We start from the raw sequence: 14,692 nt of genomic DNA on the forward strand, positions 1-14,692 counted from the left end.
GTTACTTGGTAGTTTTACTGTAGATTGGATTTTCTGATTTAAAGGATGAGAGTAAAGTCGAGCAAGCGTTTGGTAAAGGGCAGCTTAGGTAGAAGGCAGGAAGCCTGAGTCCTGGACTCAGCCCGTCTTCTTATACTCCTCACACGTTCATTTTAGGAACTTGTGTTCATTTTAGGAAGAGAGACATTTTCACTAGCAAACCTAACAAAAGACAGGCATAATAACAGCACTTCATTGTTTGGTTTGGTTTGGTTTGGTGGAGACAGGGCCTTGATTATGTAGCCCTAGCTGGCAAGGAGCTAACTATATAGATCAGGTTGGCTTCAAAATCACAAAGGTCTGCCTGCCTTTGCCTCCTGAGAGCTAGGATCAAAATGTGCCGCAACATGTGACTACTCATAGTATTTCTTAATTGTATGATGCTTGCTTGACTCTAATGGTTAAAGCCAGTGAAATTTAAGGAATTGGTGACTCAAGCTTCTTTTGCTGTCTGCAGAGTTGGTTCAGTTTTTGTTTAGTTTTGTTTTTTAAGACTAGGTCTCATGTACCCACCATCTCACACCCAGCCCAGGTAGATTGTACCCAGACTTGATAACTAACATAGCTGAGGATGACCCTGAACTCCAGATTCATTCTCTTTCTTCCTATTGCCAGGAATATAGGCATGTCTCCCATTATGCCTGCCTGGAGTCATACTGTTTATGTCTTTGACTTATCAGTAATACAGTAATACAGCATCCTGTTTTGATCATGGAAGTATTCATTGTTGGTAGATGTCCTGGCACAAGGGAAATACTTATACTTACTTGCCTTTCCTTTTAGTTATTGGAGTTAAAGAGCACAGAAAATTACCTATGGCTCTGGCCACTTAATCTAATTGCTCTGCTCTTAGAGAATACCAGGTCCTCTTTTCTGATCCTGGAGTTCGTAGACAAATAGTGAGAGTTAGAGAGTAGTAGTCATACCTCTCCTGAAGCCCAAATACACTAATAGTGAACAATAGAAAGACATTTGAAAATATAGATATCTGTTAAACACTGTGGCAGATTTTCTGGCCTTTTTAGGAAAATTCCCTGGAACAAAGACTAGAATTTTAGAAAATTCCCTTGAGGTTAGTGTGGATCCAAAGTGAGCCAAGCCACTACTTGTTGAGTAATCTCTCGGCACCTTCTAAGATAACTTAGAAGGTAAGGAGGATGGACTATGCCTTTTTAGCCATCTTATAGGTAGGAAAGACATTAGGGACAGGGAAGGAACTTTTTTTTAATGTGGTTTCCTGAAAGGAGATGGGGAATTGCTAGCCACAGACCAGTGAGATAACTGGTTCATGTTAAGGGGTTAAACAAAAGGGAAAATGAATTGTATGTTGGAGGTTGCTTTTATTTGGTGAAACTTGTTTATCATGGGTCTCTGGTTAGACTTAATTTTTCTTAGTTTTGTAAACAAAATTGTACATTTTATGTAAGAGGCTCTGCCTCAATTTTCCTTCTCCATGGTGTTTCCCATAATATTATGAATATAATGTGATTTTAACTGGTTTGGTAATAACCCCTATGAGAGGTATTTCTTAACTGACTTAATTTTGCCCTTGTTTTGGTTTGTTTAATTTTGTATCTCTTTGTGACTGAGTGATCCCTCCTCTCTGGCTTATAGGTATACAGGAGTGTTCTCTTGAAAAGTATTCCAGGAGAGGTTGTGGCATACAATGGTGATTATGAAATGACTGATGGTGGTAAGCCTACCCAACGTATATGCCATATACAATACGCCTTTGACTACACTGTACACAGTATAGTAGGCATCAGACAGCATGGACTCACATTGTAGGTGGAATTAGCAATACAGTCATAGTTTTTAGTGACTTATTATTTGTGTGTAAGAGAGTGATTGTGTATGTATATGAAAGAGACAGAAACTGACTATAGGTACCTATGGAGGCCAGAAGAGGTTGTTAGGATCCTCTGAGCTAGACTTACAGGCATTGATCATTTGTCTGATGTTAACCAAACTCTGTCCTCTGCAAGAGCAGGACATGTGTTTAACCAGGTCATGTTTCCAACCCTCCATTTTTTCCCCTTCTAGTGCTAGAGATTAAGACCAGAGCACTCCAGGCAAGCACTCTACCACCACACTCACTCTCAGACCTAAAGGCAATTTCTAGGCTGCACAGCTCTGTATCACTGCAGGGTTGGCTTGGTTTGTATTGATTGTCAACTTGACAAGGTCTAGCATCACCCAGTAAGCCTCCGGGCGTGGTTATGAGGGATTATCATAACAAGGTTCACTGAGGTAGGCAAAGAAAAGCAGCACAGTCCCCTGAGGTTGGTCCTAGACTTCCTAACAGGAGGAATCCAGCTGCTTTCTGACTGTGATGCACCATGACTAGCTGGTCAAATTTCTGTCACCTTGACTTCCCTGTCATGACTGTGTGCCCTTGAACCATGCACCAAACAAACCAAGTATTGTATCACAGCAGGAGGAAAAGTAGCAAACACAAGTCCACTGGGGTGTAAATTTAGAAGATCTCAATCAACAAAGTACCAGTATGCTCGGTTTTGGGGCAGCAACATACAGATACCCGAGACAAGCATTTAAAAGAAGAAACAAAAGAAAAGACAAGATTTATTTGGATTCAAAGGCATGGATTCAGAGTTCTCATTCCATGGTCAACTGACTCCATCATTCTGGGCTATCAGAAGGCAGAAATCATGGTGGATGGCAGCAGGAAGGAGAGGGGAGAGACTTGGTCCTGAATATAACTTTAAGCGCTCACCTCCAGGGACTTTCTTAGTTTACCCTAAAATTTGCACTTTCTCCTGAGATAATGCCAGTTGGGATTGAGGCTTCAGTTGTGAGCTGTAGGGGATGTGTCAGATATGAACTGTAACACCATCTCATCATCTTTCAGAGTCTGACTTTGGATATGTAGGTAACATGTACTTCTTTTTACCTAAGTATATTATTCCTGAGCCAGTGGGAAATAACATAATGGAATAAACCAGGTAAAATAGTAGAAACCTCTGGGTTCTTTGCCTATTCTTTGGTATTTGATTTTTTTCTTTCTTTCTTTCTTTTTTTTTAAGATTTTTTTTTTTTTTTAATGTATGTGAGTACACTGTCACTCTATTCAGACACACCAGAAAAGGGCATCAGATCTCATGACAGATGATTGTGAGCCACCATGTGGTTGCTGGAAATTGAACTCAGGACCTCTGGAAAAGCAGTCAGTACTCTTAACCACTGAGCCATATCTCCAGCCCCCTTTCCTCTTTTTTCTTTTTTGAGACAAGATTTTTAGCCCAGGTTGATCTCATCCTTGTATATACAAGGACCACCTTGCAATCTAGATTCTTCCGCCTCCTGAGCCCTGGTGGCACTGTGTAGTTTATGAGATGCTAGAAATAGAATCCAGAACTTGGTGTACATGAGGCAAGCATTTCACCAACTGAGCGATCCAAAAATGACTTTGAAGATTCATACACGTGCTAGAGAAATGGCTCGGTGGCCAAGAGTGCTAACTGCTCTTGCAGAGCACCCATGTGAGATTCATTGTCCAGCACCAATCTCCCTGCCCCTACCTTCTCCTGTTTAAGTGGCAAGGATCGTAGTCTGAGTCTTCTCAATCTGAATACTAATGACAGTCTGTGCAGAGGAAATAGCTGCAGTGGTTGAGCTGTCCCTTAAGACGCTGTAATGAGATCCGATGCCCTCTTCTGGTATATCTGAGGACAGCTACACTGTACTCATATATAAGAAATAAATCAATCTTTTAAAAAAAAAGAAGAAGCTGGGTGTGGATTTCCCCAAACAGTTCCCTAAGACTTAAGAACTGCTTCCCTTACGTTCTTTGCTCAAACATTCATATATGATCTTGGGATGTAGAACTCTAAACACAACCATGGATGGTTTTCCTTTTCTTTTCCACTTGGCTTTAAATCCTTGGAAAAAATCAAACCAAAGAGTCAAGCTAAAGTATCTAGTATGTTTTTCCATAGCACTGAAATTTATAATCTAAAGAAAATGTTAAATAATTAGAGTTGAATTATGTAATAAGATTGACCTACATCAGCTATTACTAAATTTCAGAGTTAATTTTCTATTGCTATAACAAGATACCTGAGATTGCATAGTTAAGAAAAAACAGAAGTTATTTCTTATACTTCTAAAGGTTGAAAAGCTCAAGATTGAGGGACCATTTCTAGTAAAGGCCTTCTTGTTGATGGGGAATTTCTGCAAGATTCTGAGGTTGTACAGGGTACCACATGTAAAAGTAGCATCTCCCAAAGACAAAGTCAAATACTCAGCTTGTTTATTTTATTTTTAAGGACTAGAATCTTGGGGTTTTTGGGTTTTATTTTTTAATTGGATATTTTTTTTATTTACATTTCATATTTATTCCCTTTCCTGGCTTCCCCTCTGGAGTTCCTCTACCCCATACCCCCTCCTCCTGCCTCTGTGAGAGTGTTCTCCCACCCACCCACTCTTTCCTACCTCCCCGCCCTGGCATTCTCCTACACTGGGGCATTGAGCCTTCACAGGGCCAAGGGCCTCTCTTTTCACTGGTGCCCGATAAAGCCATCCTCTGCTACATATGCAGCTGGAGCCATGGTTCCCTCCATGTGTACTCTTTGGTTGGAGGTTTAGTCTCTGGGAGTTCTGGGGGGTCTGGTTGGTTGAACCTGTTGTTCTTTCTGTAGGGTTGCAAACCTCTTTACCTCCTTCAGTCCTTCCTCTAACTCTTCTAATTGGGGACCCCAGTTGAGAGCATCTGACTCTGTATTTCTCAGGCTCTGGCAGAGCCTCTCAGGAGACAGCTATATCAGGCTCTGATCAGCATGCACTTCTTGGCATCCACAATATTGTTTGGGTTTGGTGACTGTATATGGGATGGATCCCCGGGTGGGGCAGTGTTTGGATGACCTTTCCTTCTCTGCTCTGCACCTTGTCTCTGTATTTCCTCCTATAAATATTTTGTTCCCCCTTCTAAGAAGGACTGAAGCATCCACTCTTTGGTCTTCCATTTTCTTGAGCTTCATGTGTTTTGTGGATTGTATCTTGGTTATTCCGAGCTTTTGGGCTAATATTCACTTAAGAGTGAGTGCATACCATGGGTGTTCTTTTGTAATTGGGTTACCTCACTCGGGATATTTTCTAGATTCATTCATTTGCCTAAGAATTTCATGAAGTCATTGTTTTTAATAGCTGAGTAGTACTCCATTGTGTAAATGTACCACATTTTCTGTATCCATTCCTCTGTTGAAAGACATCTGGGGGGCTGGAGACATGGCTCAGCAGTTAAGTGCACTGACTGCTCTTCCAGAGGTCCTGAGTTCAATCAAATCCCCAGCAACCACATGGTAGCTCATAACCATCTATAATGGGATTCTTATAATGCCCTCTTCTGGTGTGTCTGAAGATAGCTACTGTGTAGTCATATAAATAAAATAAATAAATCTTAAAAAAGAAAGAAAGACATCTGGGTTCTTTCTAGCTTCTGGCTATTATAAATAAGGCTGCTATGAATATAGTGAAGCATGTGACCTTGTTACATGTTGGAGCATCTTTTGGGTATATGCCTAGGAGTGGTATAGCTGGGTCCTCAGGTAGTACAATGTCCAATTTTCTGAGGTACCACCAGACTGATTTCCAGAGTGGTTGTACCAGCCTGCAATCCCACCAACAGTGGAGGAGTGTTTTGGTTTTTTTAATTTTTTTATTTATGTAGATGCTGCGTGTCTGTACCAATGCATGCAGTACCCTTGGAGGCCAGAAGAAGGTGTCAGATCCCCTGAACTGGGTAGAATGTGAGCCACCTTGTGGATGCTGGGGAATAACTGTAGGTCCTCTGTAAGGCAGTAAGTGCTTTTAACCACTGGACTATCTCTCCAGGCCATTTGGGTTTAAATATATTTTTAAATGTGTGTGTTATCAGTGTGTGTATGTACACATGTGTACAGGTGTCCATGGAGGTCAGAAGAGCACTTTTCTAGCACGTGCAGGCCCTGGCATCAATCCCCAGCTCTTTGCTGTGGGAGATGAGAGTCAAAGGAAGTCTGAGACTGGATTTTCATGGCCTAGAGCTGTTTTAGTTTTCTGGTTTTCCTAAAGTGAAGGGATGCTTCAACCTGTTGAAAATAAGAACTTATCTTTGATATGTTGAATTTCTTTTAATTGTCAGTAGGTTCTTCACTACTCTAAAGAAAGGCTGGGCATGGTTGTACACACCTTTAATCCCAGCACTCAGGAGACAGAGGCTGATGGATCTCTATGAGTTCGAGACCAGCCTGATCTACAGAGCCAGTTCTAGGACAGCCAGGGCTACACAGAGAAACCCTGTCTCAAAAACAAAACAAAAACTGAAAGAATAAGGTGATTCTATACAAGTAAGCTGAAGTTTTTATACGTTCCCTAAACAGTGAGTTCTGGGAGCCTGCCCGCCCAAAATGGGCATGAAGTGGGACCCAGTTTCAAATGTTGCTTTAAAGACTAATCTCTGGCCTTCTAGCTCTCCAATTGTACTGAATGCTTGCTGACAGCTTCTAGTCTTTCTTGCTTATTCTATGGTTAAAAATCACTGGCTTCTTATTAAGCATTATAACTGTCTGTGCTTTATTAAACTCTTTATGCTTAAAAAAGTACTAGGGAACCTTAACTCTTTTTTTTGTTGTTCTGTGCTAAGAACTTAACTCTTTCTTAACTGTTTCTTACTTGTGCTTTAATAGCACTAATATCTGGCAATTAACACATGCTGTTTAGCAACAGGGAATTAAATAAAAGGCTTTATTGCTAGTGTTCCTTTGGTGAATCAGCCAGAAGCCTCTCTAGCTAAGCTGGTTAACATCATTGTGAACCAGAGAGGAAGGAAAGGAAAAGAATTAAGATGCTTTGTACAGGCAAATATGCACCAACACATACGCACTCAAACTTTCTTACACCCACACTTTGGCCAGGCCTGACTGCTGGTCACAACTTCAAGTATTCATGCATGCTTATACATATACCTACATATGTACATATAGACAAACAGACATATACATTTGGATGGATGGATGGATGGATGGATGGATGGATGGATGGATGGATGGATGGATGGATGGATGGATGGGTGGGTGGGTGGGTGGGTGGATGGATGGGGCAGACTCCCCAAGCCACAAACCATTCAACCAATGACTTTGTTTTTTTTTTCTGGCTTTTTATACCTTCTTAGTCAAAAAGTTTTTTAGAGAATTACCTCAAAGATAAAATGTTACATAGAATGGGAGTTACAAAAGGATGCTGATAGTAAGTTCAGAACAGTGCTTCATTCTATAAGCTCATTACAAGTTCAAAACAACAGTTTTTACATGGCCTTGCCTTATCATAGTACATACATGTGACTTCATTCTTGGACCTAAAAGTTTTTTATGAACACAAATTTTCCTAAACCTTTTTCTCTTTTTGGTGTAATTATGGAAGCTCATTGTATTTCTTATTATGTAGCCTTTACTTACTATTATGAGGAGTGGGAACATTCTATTCTTGATTCTAACTTTATTACATTTTTGTAGCAACTGTGACCATATCTAAAAAACTTTCTTCCTAAAATTATTTGAATCAAGTCAAGAATTTTATGGAATCATTATCTATTTGTCTATATAGCAACTCTACAAGGTAGAACATCTTTGTAAGTTTGTAGAAATCTGCTCAAAAGACTGGGTCAGTACTTAGTGATTGTTATATATTTGATAATAACAAGAAAAGCATATTAATAGCAAAACTCTTTCCTCAGATTTAATCTCAGCCTTTCCTAGAGATCCTAGATGGGCAGACCCATCATAGATCGACAGTCTATGCTGGAACCATCTGAGGAAGTTCACTGCTGGTTTTTAGCTTCTCCCTAATGGCTCTTGACAAATGAGCAGATTGCAGCTCTACTTGAAGTCAGGAGTCTGCTCAAGTGGTGCCAACAGATAAGACAGCACCTTGTAGTGAACTTTGTTTTCTTTTGTAACAGCTGAGGGGATATCAACTGAAACCTAGAGTTCCTGTTATGAGGGAGAAACAAGAGTCATAGAATGTGCTGGCCAGTTCTGGTGGCTCAGGCCTAAATCCCAACACCCTGGAAGTTGAGGCAGGAAGAGGGCTGCAAGTTTGAGGTTATTTTCTACTACAGAATAAAATATTTCAAAAACAAACAAACCTTACAACTTACTCTGCTTGGATTTTCAAAAAGATAAACAAGCAATTCTCTTGGTTTTGTTGTTGTTTGGACCTGTGTAGCCCCAGCTGGCCTGAACTCTATGTAGCAGCATCAGAGTTGTACATCACCACACCTGGCTCACTTTGCATCTTTGTTCACCTGTAATATATGCTTTGCCTTTTAGAGTTCCTCCACCTTCGTCAAACAACCAGTATGAGCATCTCTGGGCCTTCGTGGACTCTGAACTCAGGGTGTTTCATTGCCACCCATTTTAAAGTTGCTTGAGACTTAACGAGAGCTGGTTCCCTTTAATAAAGGCCATAAGTGACAGTGAGCTCAAAAACTGCCCTTGTGAAATGTGTTTTGTCCACATAAATACATTTCTCTACATTCTGGTTGGATTGTTTCTTAACAGTCTCATGGTGTAGCCCAGGCTAGCTTGGGCTTTTGATTCTCCCTTCCTCCCCACAGTCTTCCAAGTGCTGTGATGACAGGTGTGTGCCACCTACACCCCCAGTGTGGGTTGTAAAGGATGTAGATAGATTTGTCTTAAGATACTGCTTTCTTTAATAAGGATCTGTGTTTCTTTTTAGTTTTGTTAAAGGAATGTAATCCAAGTTACTAATTTAATGTTACAGAATACCTATCACAATGCTGAATTCTTCTTAACAGACATAGAAGATGCCACAAAAACTCCCAACTGTTCCAGTGAACCAGTAAAAGAGGAAAGAGGTGATCTTATCAAATTCTACAATACAATATATGTAGGAAGAGTGAAGTCATTTGCATTGAAGTATGATTTGTCCAATCAGGACCATATAGTAAGTTTAAGTCTTGCAACTTCAAAATTGTTTAAAATTTAAGTGAAACTGTATTTCCATAATTTCTCCCTTCATTTCTCCCTTCTACTTTCAGTCTCTCTCTCCCACAATCCCCTCTCAAACTGATGGCCTCTTTTTCCTTATTATAACTTGTGTATGTATTATCTATGTGATTGTGTATATACACATAGATATATATATGCATATATGCATAAATATGTAAATATAACCTGCTTAGTCCATTTAATTTGGCATTTGTATGAATGGTTTTAGAAGTGACTACTATGTATTGAACAACCAATAAATAATAGAATTCTGTTTGTGTGTGTGAGTGTCAGGGTCTCATTGTTTAGCTTTGGCTGTTCTGTCCTGGAACTCATATGTAGACTTCAATGGCATCCAATTTACAGAAATCCTCCTGCCTCTGCCTCCGAAGTGCTGGGGTTAAACAAATGTGCCATCTCATAGACACCTGGCCTGTATTTTGTTTTTTATGCCATTCAGGTAGCCTGTGTCTTTTGATTGGAGGGTTAATATTTTTAAGTTATTGCTGAGAGTTGTGTGTGTTGGTTGCAGTTGTTTTGTTGGTTGTTTGGTTTTTGTTTAGTTTTCTGTTTGTATTCTTACTCATGCTTTGTATTTATTCATGACAGGTTTTTTCCTTCTAGCATTTCTCAGCTATGTTTCTTTCTCTTTTTAGTTCAAAGTATTGCTTTTAGTATTCTTAGGGTTGTTTTGGTGAACATATATTTTTTTTCTTTTTTGTTCTACAGCAACTATGACATAATTTGGGTCATGGTCTTCTTAGAATTTTTGAGTGCATTTCTCCAGACTCTTCTGGTTTTCAAAGTTTCAACTGAGAAATCAGCTATTATTCTGATTTTTTAAATATATGTAACTTTTTTATTTCTCTTTAAACTTTAATATTTTCCTTTTTTGTTGTCTTGGTTTTTTTTGTGGGGGTGGGGTTTTGTTGTTGTTGTTGTTGTTGTTGTTGTTGTTCTGTGTATTTGAAACTGTGATATGCCTCAGAGAGTTTCTTTTCTGGTCTTGTCATATTGGGGTTCAGTGTGCCTCTTATATCTAAGTCCTGAGTTGACATACTTCAACTAACAAGAACAGTTAGCCAGACACAAAGCTACAGAAGCCAGGTTAGGACATTTAGTGACGTTCCCAGAACTTTGGACTTTGGTAGATTAAACCTTTGTTTTACTTTTGGCAAGTAGTACTGTCTATGTGCTGAGATATACATCCTGAATGGTACACCTGTCACGGAGTCAGCTGGCATATAGTTTAAGATGTAGGGATCCACCATTAATCCAGTCAGAACGAGACCTAAGGGCCTAGTCAAGGCTGATAACAGAGTAGTAAGCCAGGGAGACCAAGAGAAGAGAGACTGCCACCCATTTTTCAAAGTTTTGAGCTTTTTTCCCCCCAACCATGGCAAGATTTTTTAGTTACTCCTGATCAGTTGGCATAGAAACAACAAGTTTTTCCCAAAGCCACGCACCGTTTATCTTTATGTTATGCGGAATAAGTCTAAGGCTCTCCAATTTTGTAGGATCATTTCTATAACTTGTTTTAATTTAGAAACAAAATTTTAATATCTCTAGGTCCTAATAAACTTGTCTATTTTTTTTTTTGAAAGCATCAGAAGAGGCTCATTTAATTAAACCATTAGTACACGTCCACCAAGTTGTCTCTGGGGCTTGGTGATATAGCTATTTTCCCAAGGCAAGAGAGTAGAGTAAGGCAAGTGTCTAGGTTAAAGGTTGGCTGTTAGACAGATTCCAGCCCCTTCTGAAGCCTCTAACGTTAATTTGGGCTTTCCCCAGTCACACTGAGTGTTTTTAGTCAATGCACTGACTGTCGGGTTAGTTCCTATCCCTGTGTAGTATGGTGGCTGAAGGTCTGAGCATAACCAGCAGTCCTGGCTGGTTTCTGGCTGTAGATGATTAACTCTGCCCCCATGGTCCCTTCCTGTGGCATAGCATCTGATTTCTCAGGTTTTCTCCAAAGTCCACAGTCTTTTCTAAGTCTTTTTCCAGGAAGCTTCAGTTTTGCAACCCTAGTTTTTGAAATAGAAACTCCCTTGTTCCTGGTAACTAGGCCCCACTGCAGGGCATGCATAGAATTGTGAACTCTCTATTCCTATCTCAAAAGTAAACTTGTACATCTTTCCTTTCTGCAGTACAACCAGGTATTTAAGTGGGCATGAGTACGTAAAGTTACAGATGGACTATGGGCTGCTGGTCTGTAGTCACACAAGCTGTCACCTCCCTTCTGTCTTCCTCAGTTCTCAGATCCAGGCCTGAGGGCAGTGAGGGTTAGACCATAACCTGTATCTACACCAAACATGAGACTCAGGAGGAGGTAGAGTAGAAGGGCCTAAACCACAATGAAATATGAACTTCTTAAAAAGTTTTGTTTACTTATTTTTTAATGTATTTGAGTACACTTTCGCTGTCTTCAGATACATCAGAGGGTATTAGATTCCATTACAGATGTGAACTACCATGTCGTTGCTGGGAATTTAACTTTGGATATCTAGAAGAGCAGTCAGTGCTCTTAACCTCTAAGACATCTCGCCAGCCCTAAACCTTAATTTTGATGGGCCAACAGTGCAGAGACAGTCCATTGGCAGTGGTGTCCATGGCTTTTGTCTTCTTAACCTAGGCATAGTGGCTTCCTGGTGTAATGCCAGCTACCTTCATAGCTGTAGAAATGGAGAGAATCACTTTGTAGGATCCTTTCCAAGTTGGTCCCAGAATTCTGCTGTTCCTCAGTGGAGGGTGTCTCAGTGGCATGAGGTGCTATTAGTATAAGAGCCTGACTCAGAATTAACTTGTTTGTTTTGTTTTTCCATTAGACTAGTAGTAGCCACCTCGGCTCCTATATAGGTAGACCATCCTGTGGCTACAGGGTCCTGTCATTTGGGCAATTATGTCATAGTCTATCTCCATGGTTCTAAAGTTTGGGTTAAAACCCCTTCTGTAGGGCTGGAGCTGAAATCAAAGTTGTTTTTAAAGCCTCAAATGCCTTTGTTTAGTCTCAGTTGAGGTTAGGGGCTTGGTGCCCCATTTTGTGCTGGTGTATCGAGCAAGGTTTTGCTATTTCCACAAACTAGTATCCAGAGGATTAGTATCCAGAGGACTAGTATCCAGAGGACTAGTATCCAGAGGTATCCAGAGGACTAGTATCCAGAGGACTGGTATCCAGAGGACTAGTATCCAGAGGACTAGTATCCAGAGGACTGGACTGGTATCCAGAGGACTAGTATCCAGAGGACTAGTATCCAGAGGACTGGTATCCAGAGGACTGGTATCCAGAGGACTGGTATCCAGAGGTATCCAGAGGACTGGTATCCAGAGGACTAGTATCCAGAGGACTAGTATCCAGAGGACTGGTATCCAGAGGACTAGTATCCAGAGGACTGGTATCCAGAGGACTAGTATCCAGAGGACTGGTATCCAGAGGACTGGTATCCAGAGGACTGGTATCCAGAGGACTAGTATCCAGAGTACTGGTATCCAGAGGACTGGTATCCAGAGGACTAGTATCCAGAGGACTGGTATCCAGAGGACTGGTATCCAGAGGACTGGTATCCAGAGGACTGGTATCCAGAGGACTGGTATCCAGAGGACTGGTATCCAGAGGACTGGTATCCAGAGGACTAGTATCCAGAGGACTGGTGTCCAGAGGACTGGTGTCCAGAGGACTGGACTGGTATCCAGAGGACTGGTATCCAGAGGACTGGTATCCAGAGGACTGGTATCCAGAGGACTGGTATCCAGAGGACTGGTATCCAGAGGACTAGTATCCAGAGACAGCGATGCCCAGTTGCACCTGGGACTCTTGGGCCTGTGGCTTAGTCTTTGAGATTGAGATCTGAAGGATGGCAGCAGCCCTACTCTGAAACAGGCTCCTTTTGCCTCCTTCAGCTAGTAGCCAAGATAGGTAGCCTCTGATGTACAAAGTTGGGCTTTCTTAGCTGACATTCTGTGGCCCAATGTCTGTAACACTTGCAGCAGTCTCTCAGTGGCCCTTTCTTAATCCATTTTCCTGACAAAGCTCTGCCAGTGAGAGGCTGAAGACAGCATCTTTCAAGTCATAGTGTGCACCTGTTTCTCTAGAAGAATCAGACTCAGGAGAATCAGAGGTCCCAGCTTTCTTCACAGGCAGAAGTATATTCCAGAGTGACTGGCAGGGCACCAGAATACCTGTCTCTCTAAACCAGGCAATAGAGACTGCAATTTCCCTTTGTTTCCAGGGTCACTGGATATTGTTCCGTCTGAACTGGAGTAGCTGAACTGATTAAATAATTATAGGAACTTGGTATTGGGCTGGTTCTGGGAGGTCGATTCCTGCCATACCTTGGGAATCTTTGTTGTTAGTCTGAGATAGTGTAACTGTATCTTTTGGTTTGAGACAGTACTCTTCTGACAGAGGGTAAGATTTTTTTGCTGAGTATCTGTAAGTCTAACTGCATCTTATCATCTGAGACATGGTCGCTTTCAGTCCATGCAAGAGCTCTTGTCCTAGTTAGTTCTCTGTTAAACATGTCTTGGGCAGCCTCCAACAACCAGAAACTATTTATACCTTCAAATTTTTCTAACTTTTACTTTTTCTTCTAATATCTAGGCTGACTGTGCGACAAAGGAAATCTTTTTAGCTAACATTGTTTAAAGTCTCCTTGGCCAGTGTTGAACAGAAGGGGAAATTTTGTTCAGCAGCAACTCCCACACCAATTGTTTTTACACATAAATCATGAAAGAGGAAGGAGTGGAGCTGCTTTTCTCCTTCCCTGAAACTGCTTAAAGCAGGAAGGGGGGCAGAAGGAGTGTATACCTCAGGAACTACTTCCCTATGTGCTTAGATGTCAACCCCCATGAAACAGTTGATCCCTCCCCACCTCCCCCCACAGGAACTGACCCTACCCAGATGAGTCAGGAAATGCCCTGGTGTAAGACAGATGAAGGGTTTTTTTTTTTTTTTTTTGAGTTTCTTTGGGCAAAGCCAAAAGGGATTCTGGTCCTCAACAAGAATAGACAGATCTTAAGTCAGGTCAGGTGGTAATGGTTCTCTCAACAGAAACAGCCCCTGGTCAGTCCAGGGAAACAGAACTGACTGATACATAGAAAGACAGACAGACAGACAGACAGACAGACAGACAGACGCGCGCACACACACACACACACACACACACACACACACACACAGAGTAAAGACAACCAGGAGTGGCCATGACACTGCACAGAACGGGGGATCCGGTGAGGTCTCACATGGATCCAGACACTGCATCAGCAGTTCTGACCTTTCCTGATAACTGAACAGAAGGCGCCTTAACCAGACTTAACTCAGAAGGCAACTTTTTTTTAAAAGATTATTTATTATATACAAGTGCACTGTCACTGTCTTCAGACACACCAGAAAAGGGCATCGGATCTCATTACAGATGGTTGTGAGCCACCGTGTGGTTGCTGGGATTTGAACTCAGGACCTCTGGAAGATCAGTCAGTGCTCTTAACCACTGAGCCATCTCTCCTGCTGTAATTTTTTAATTTGTTTCCTTTTGGGGTGGAAGTGTCAGATTCTTCCACAGCTTTAGGCAACAAATGATCAAAGGCAGTGGGGGATATGGCGCATAGGTTGTCTTAGGAGCTCCTTGAGCACCGCCAGGACTCCTCCATAC

The 14,692-nt window shown here is 41.3% G+C and overlaps 1 protein-coding gene across 1 annotated transcript in view; it reads left to right on the top strand.

Moving 5' to 3' along the window:
* Window positions 1-14,692, top strand: part of RBL1 (RB transcriptional corepressor like 1) — a gene marked incomplete at its 3' end in the record, with an annotated part of 57,138 nt that overhangs the window by 37,772 nt on the left and 4,674 nt on the right. Inside the window, exons 19-20 of the mRNA XM_080924858.1 lie at window positions 1,654-1,732; window positions 8,852-9,000. Coding sequence (XP_080780984.1) covers window positions 1,654-1,732; window positions 8,852-9,000 — 228 coding nt within the window. The remainder of the gene's footprint in view (window positions 1-1,653; window positions 1,733-8,851; window positions 9,001-14,692) is intronic.

The sequence above is a fragment of the Micromys minutus genome, assembly GCF_963924665.1.
Source record: "Micromys minutus genome assembly, chromosome: 11".
In the NCBI taxonomy this organism is placed as follows: domain Eukaryota; kingdom Metazoa; phylum Chordata; class Mammalia; order Rodentia; family Muridae; genus Micromys; species Micromys minutus.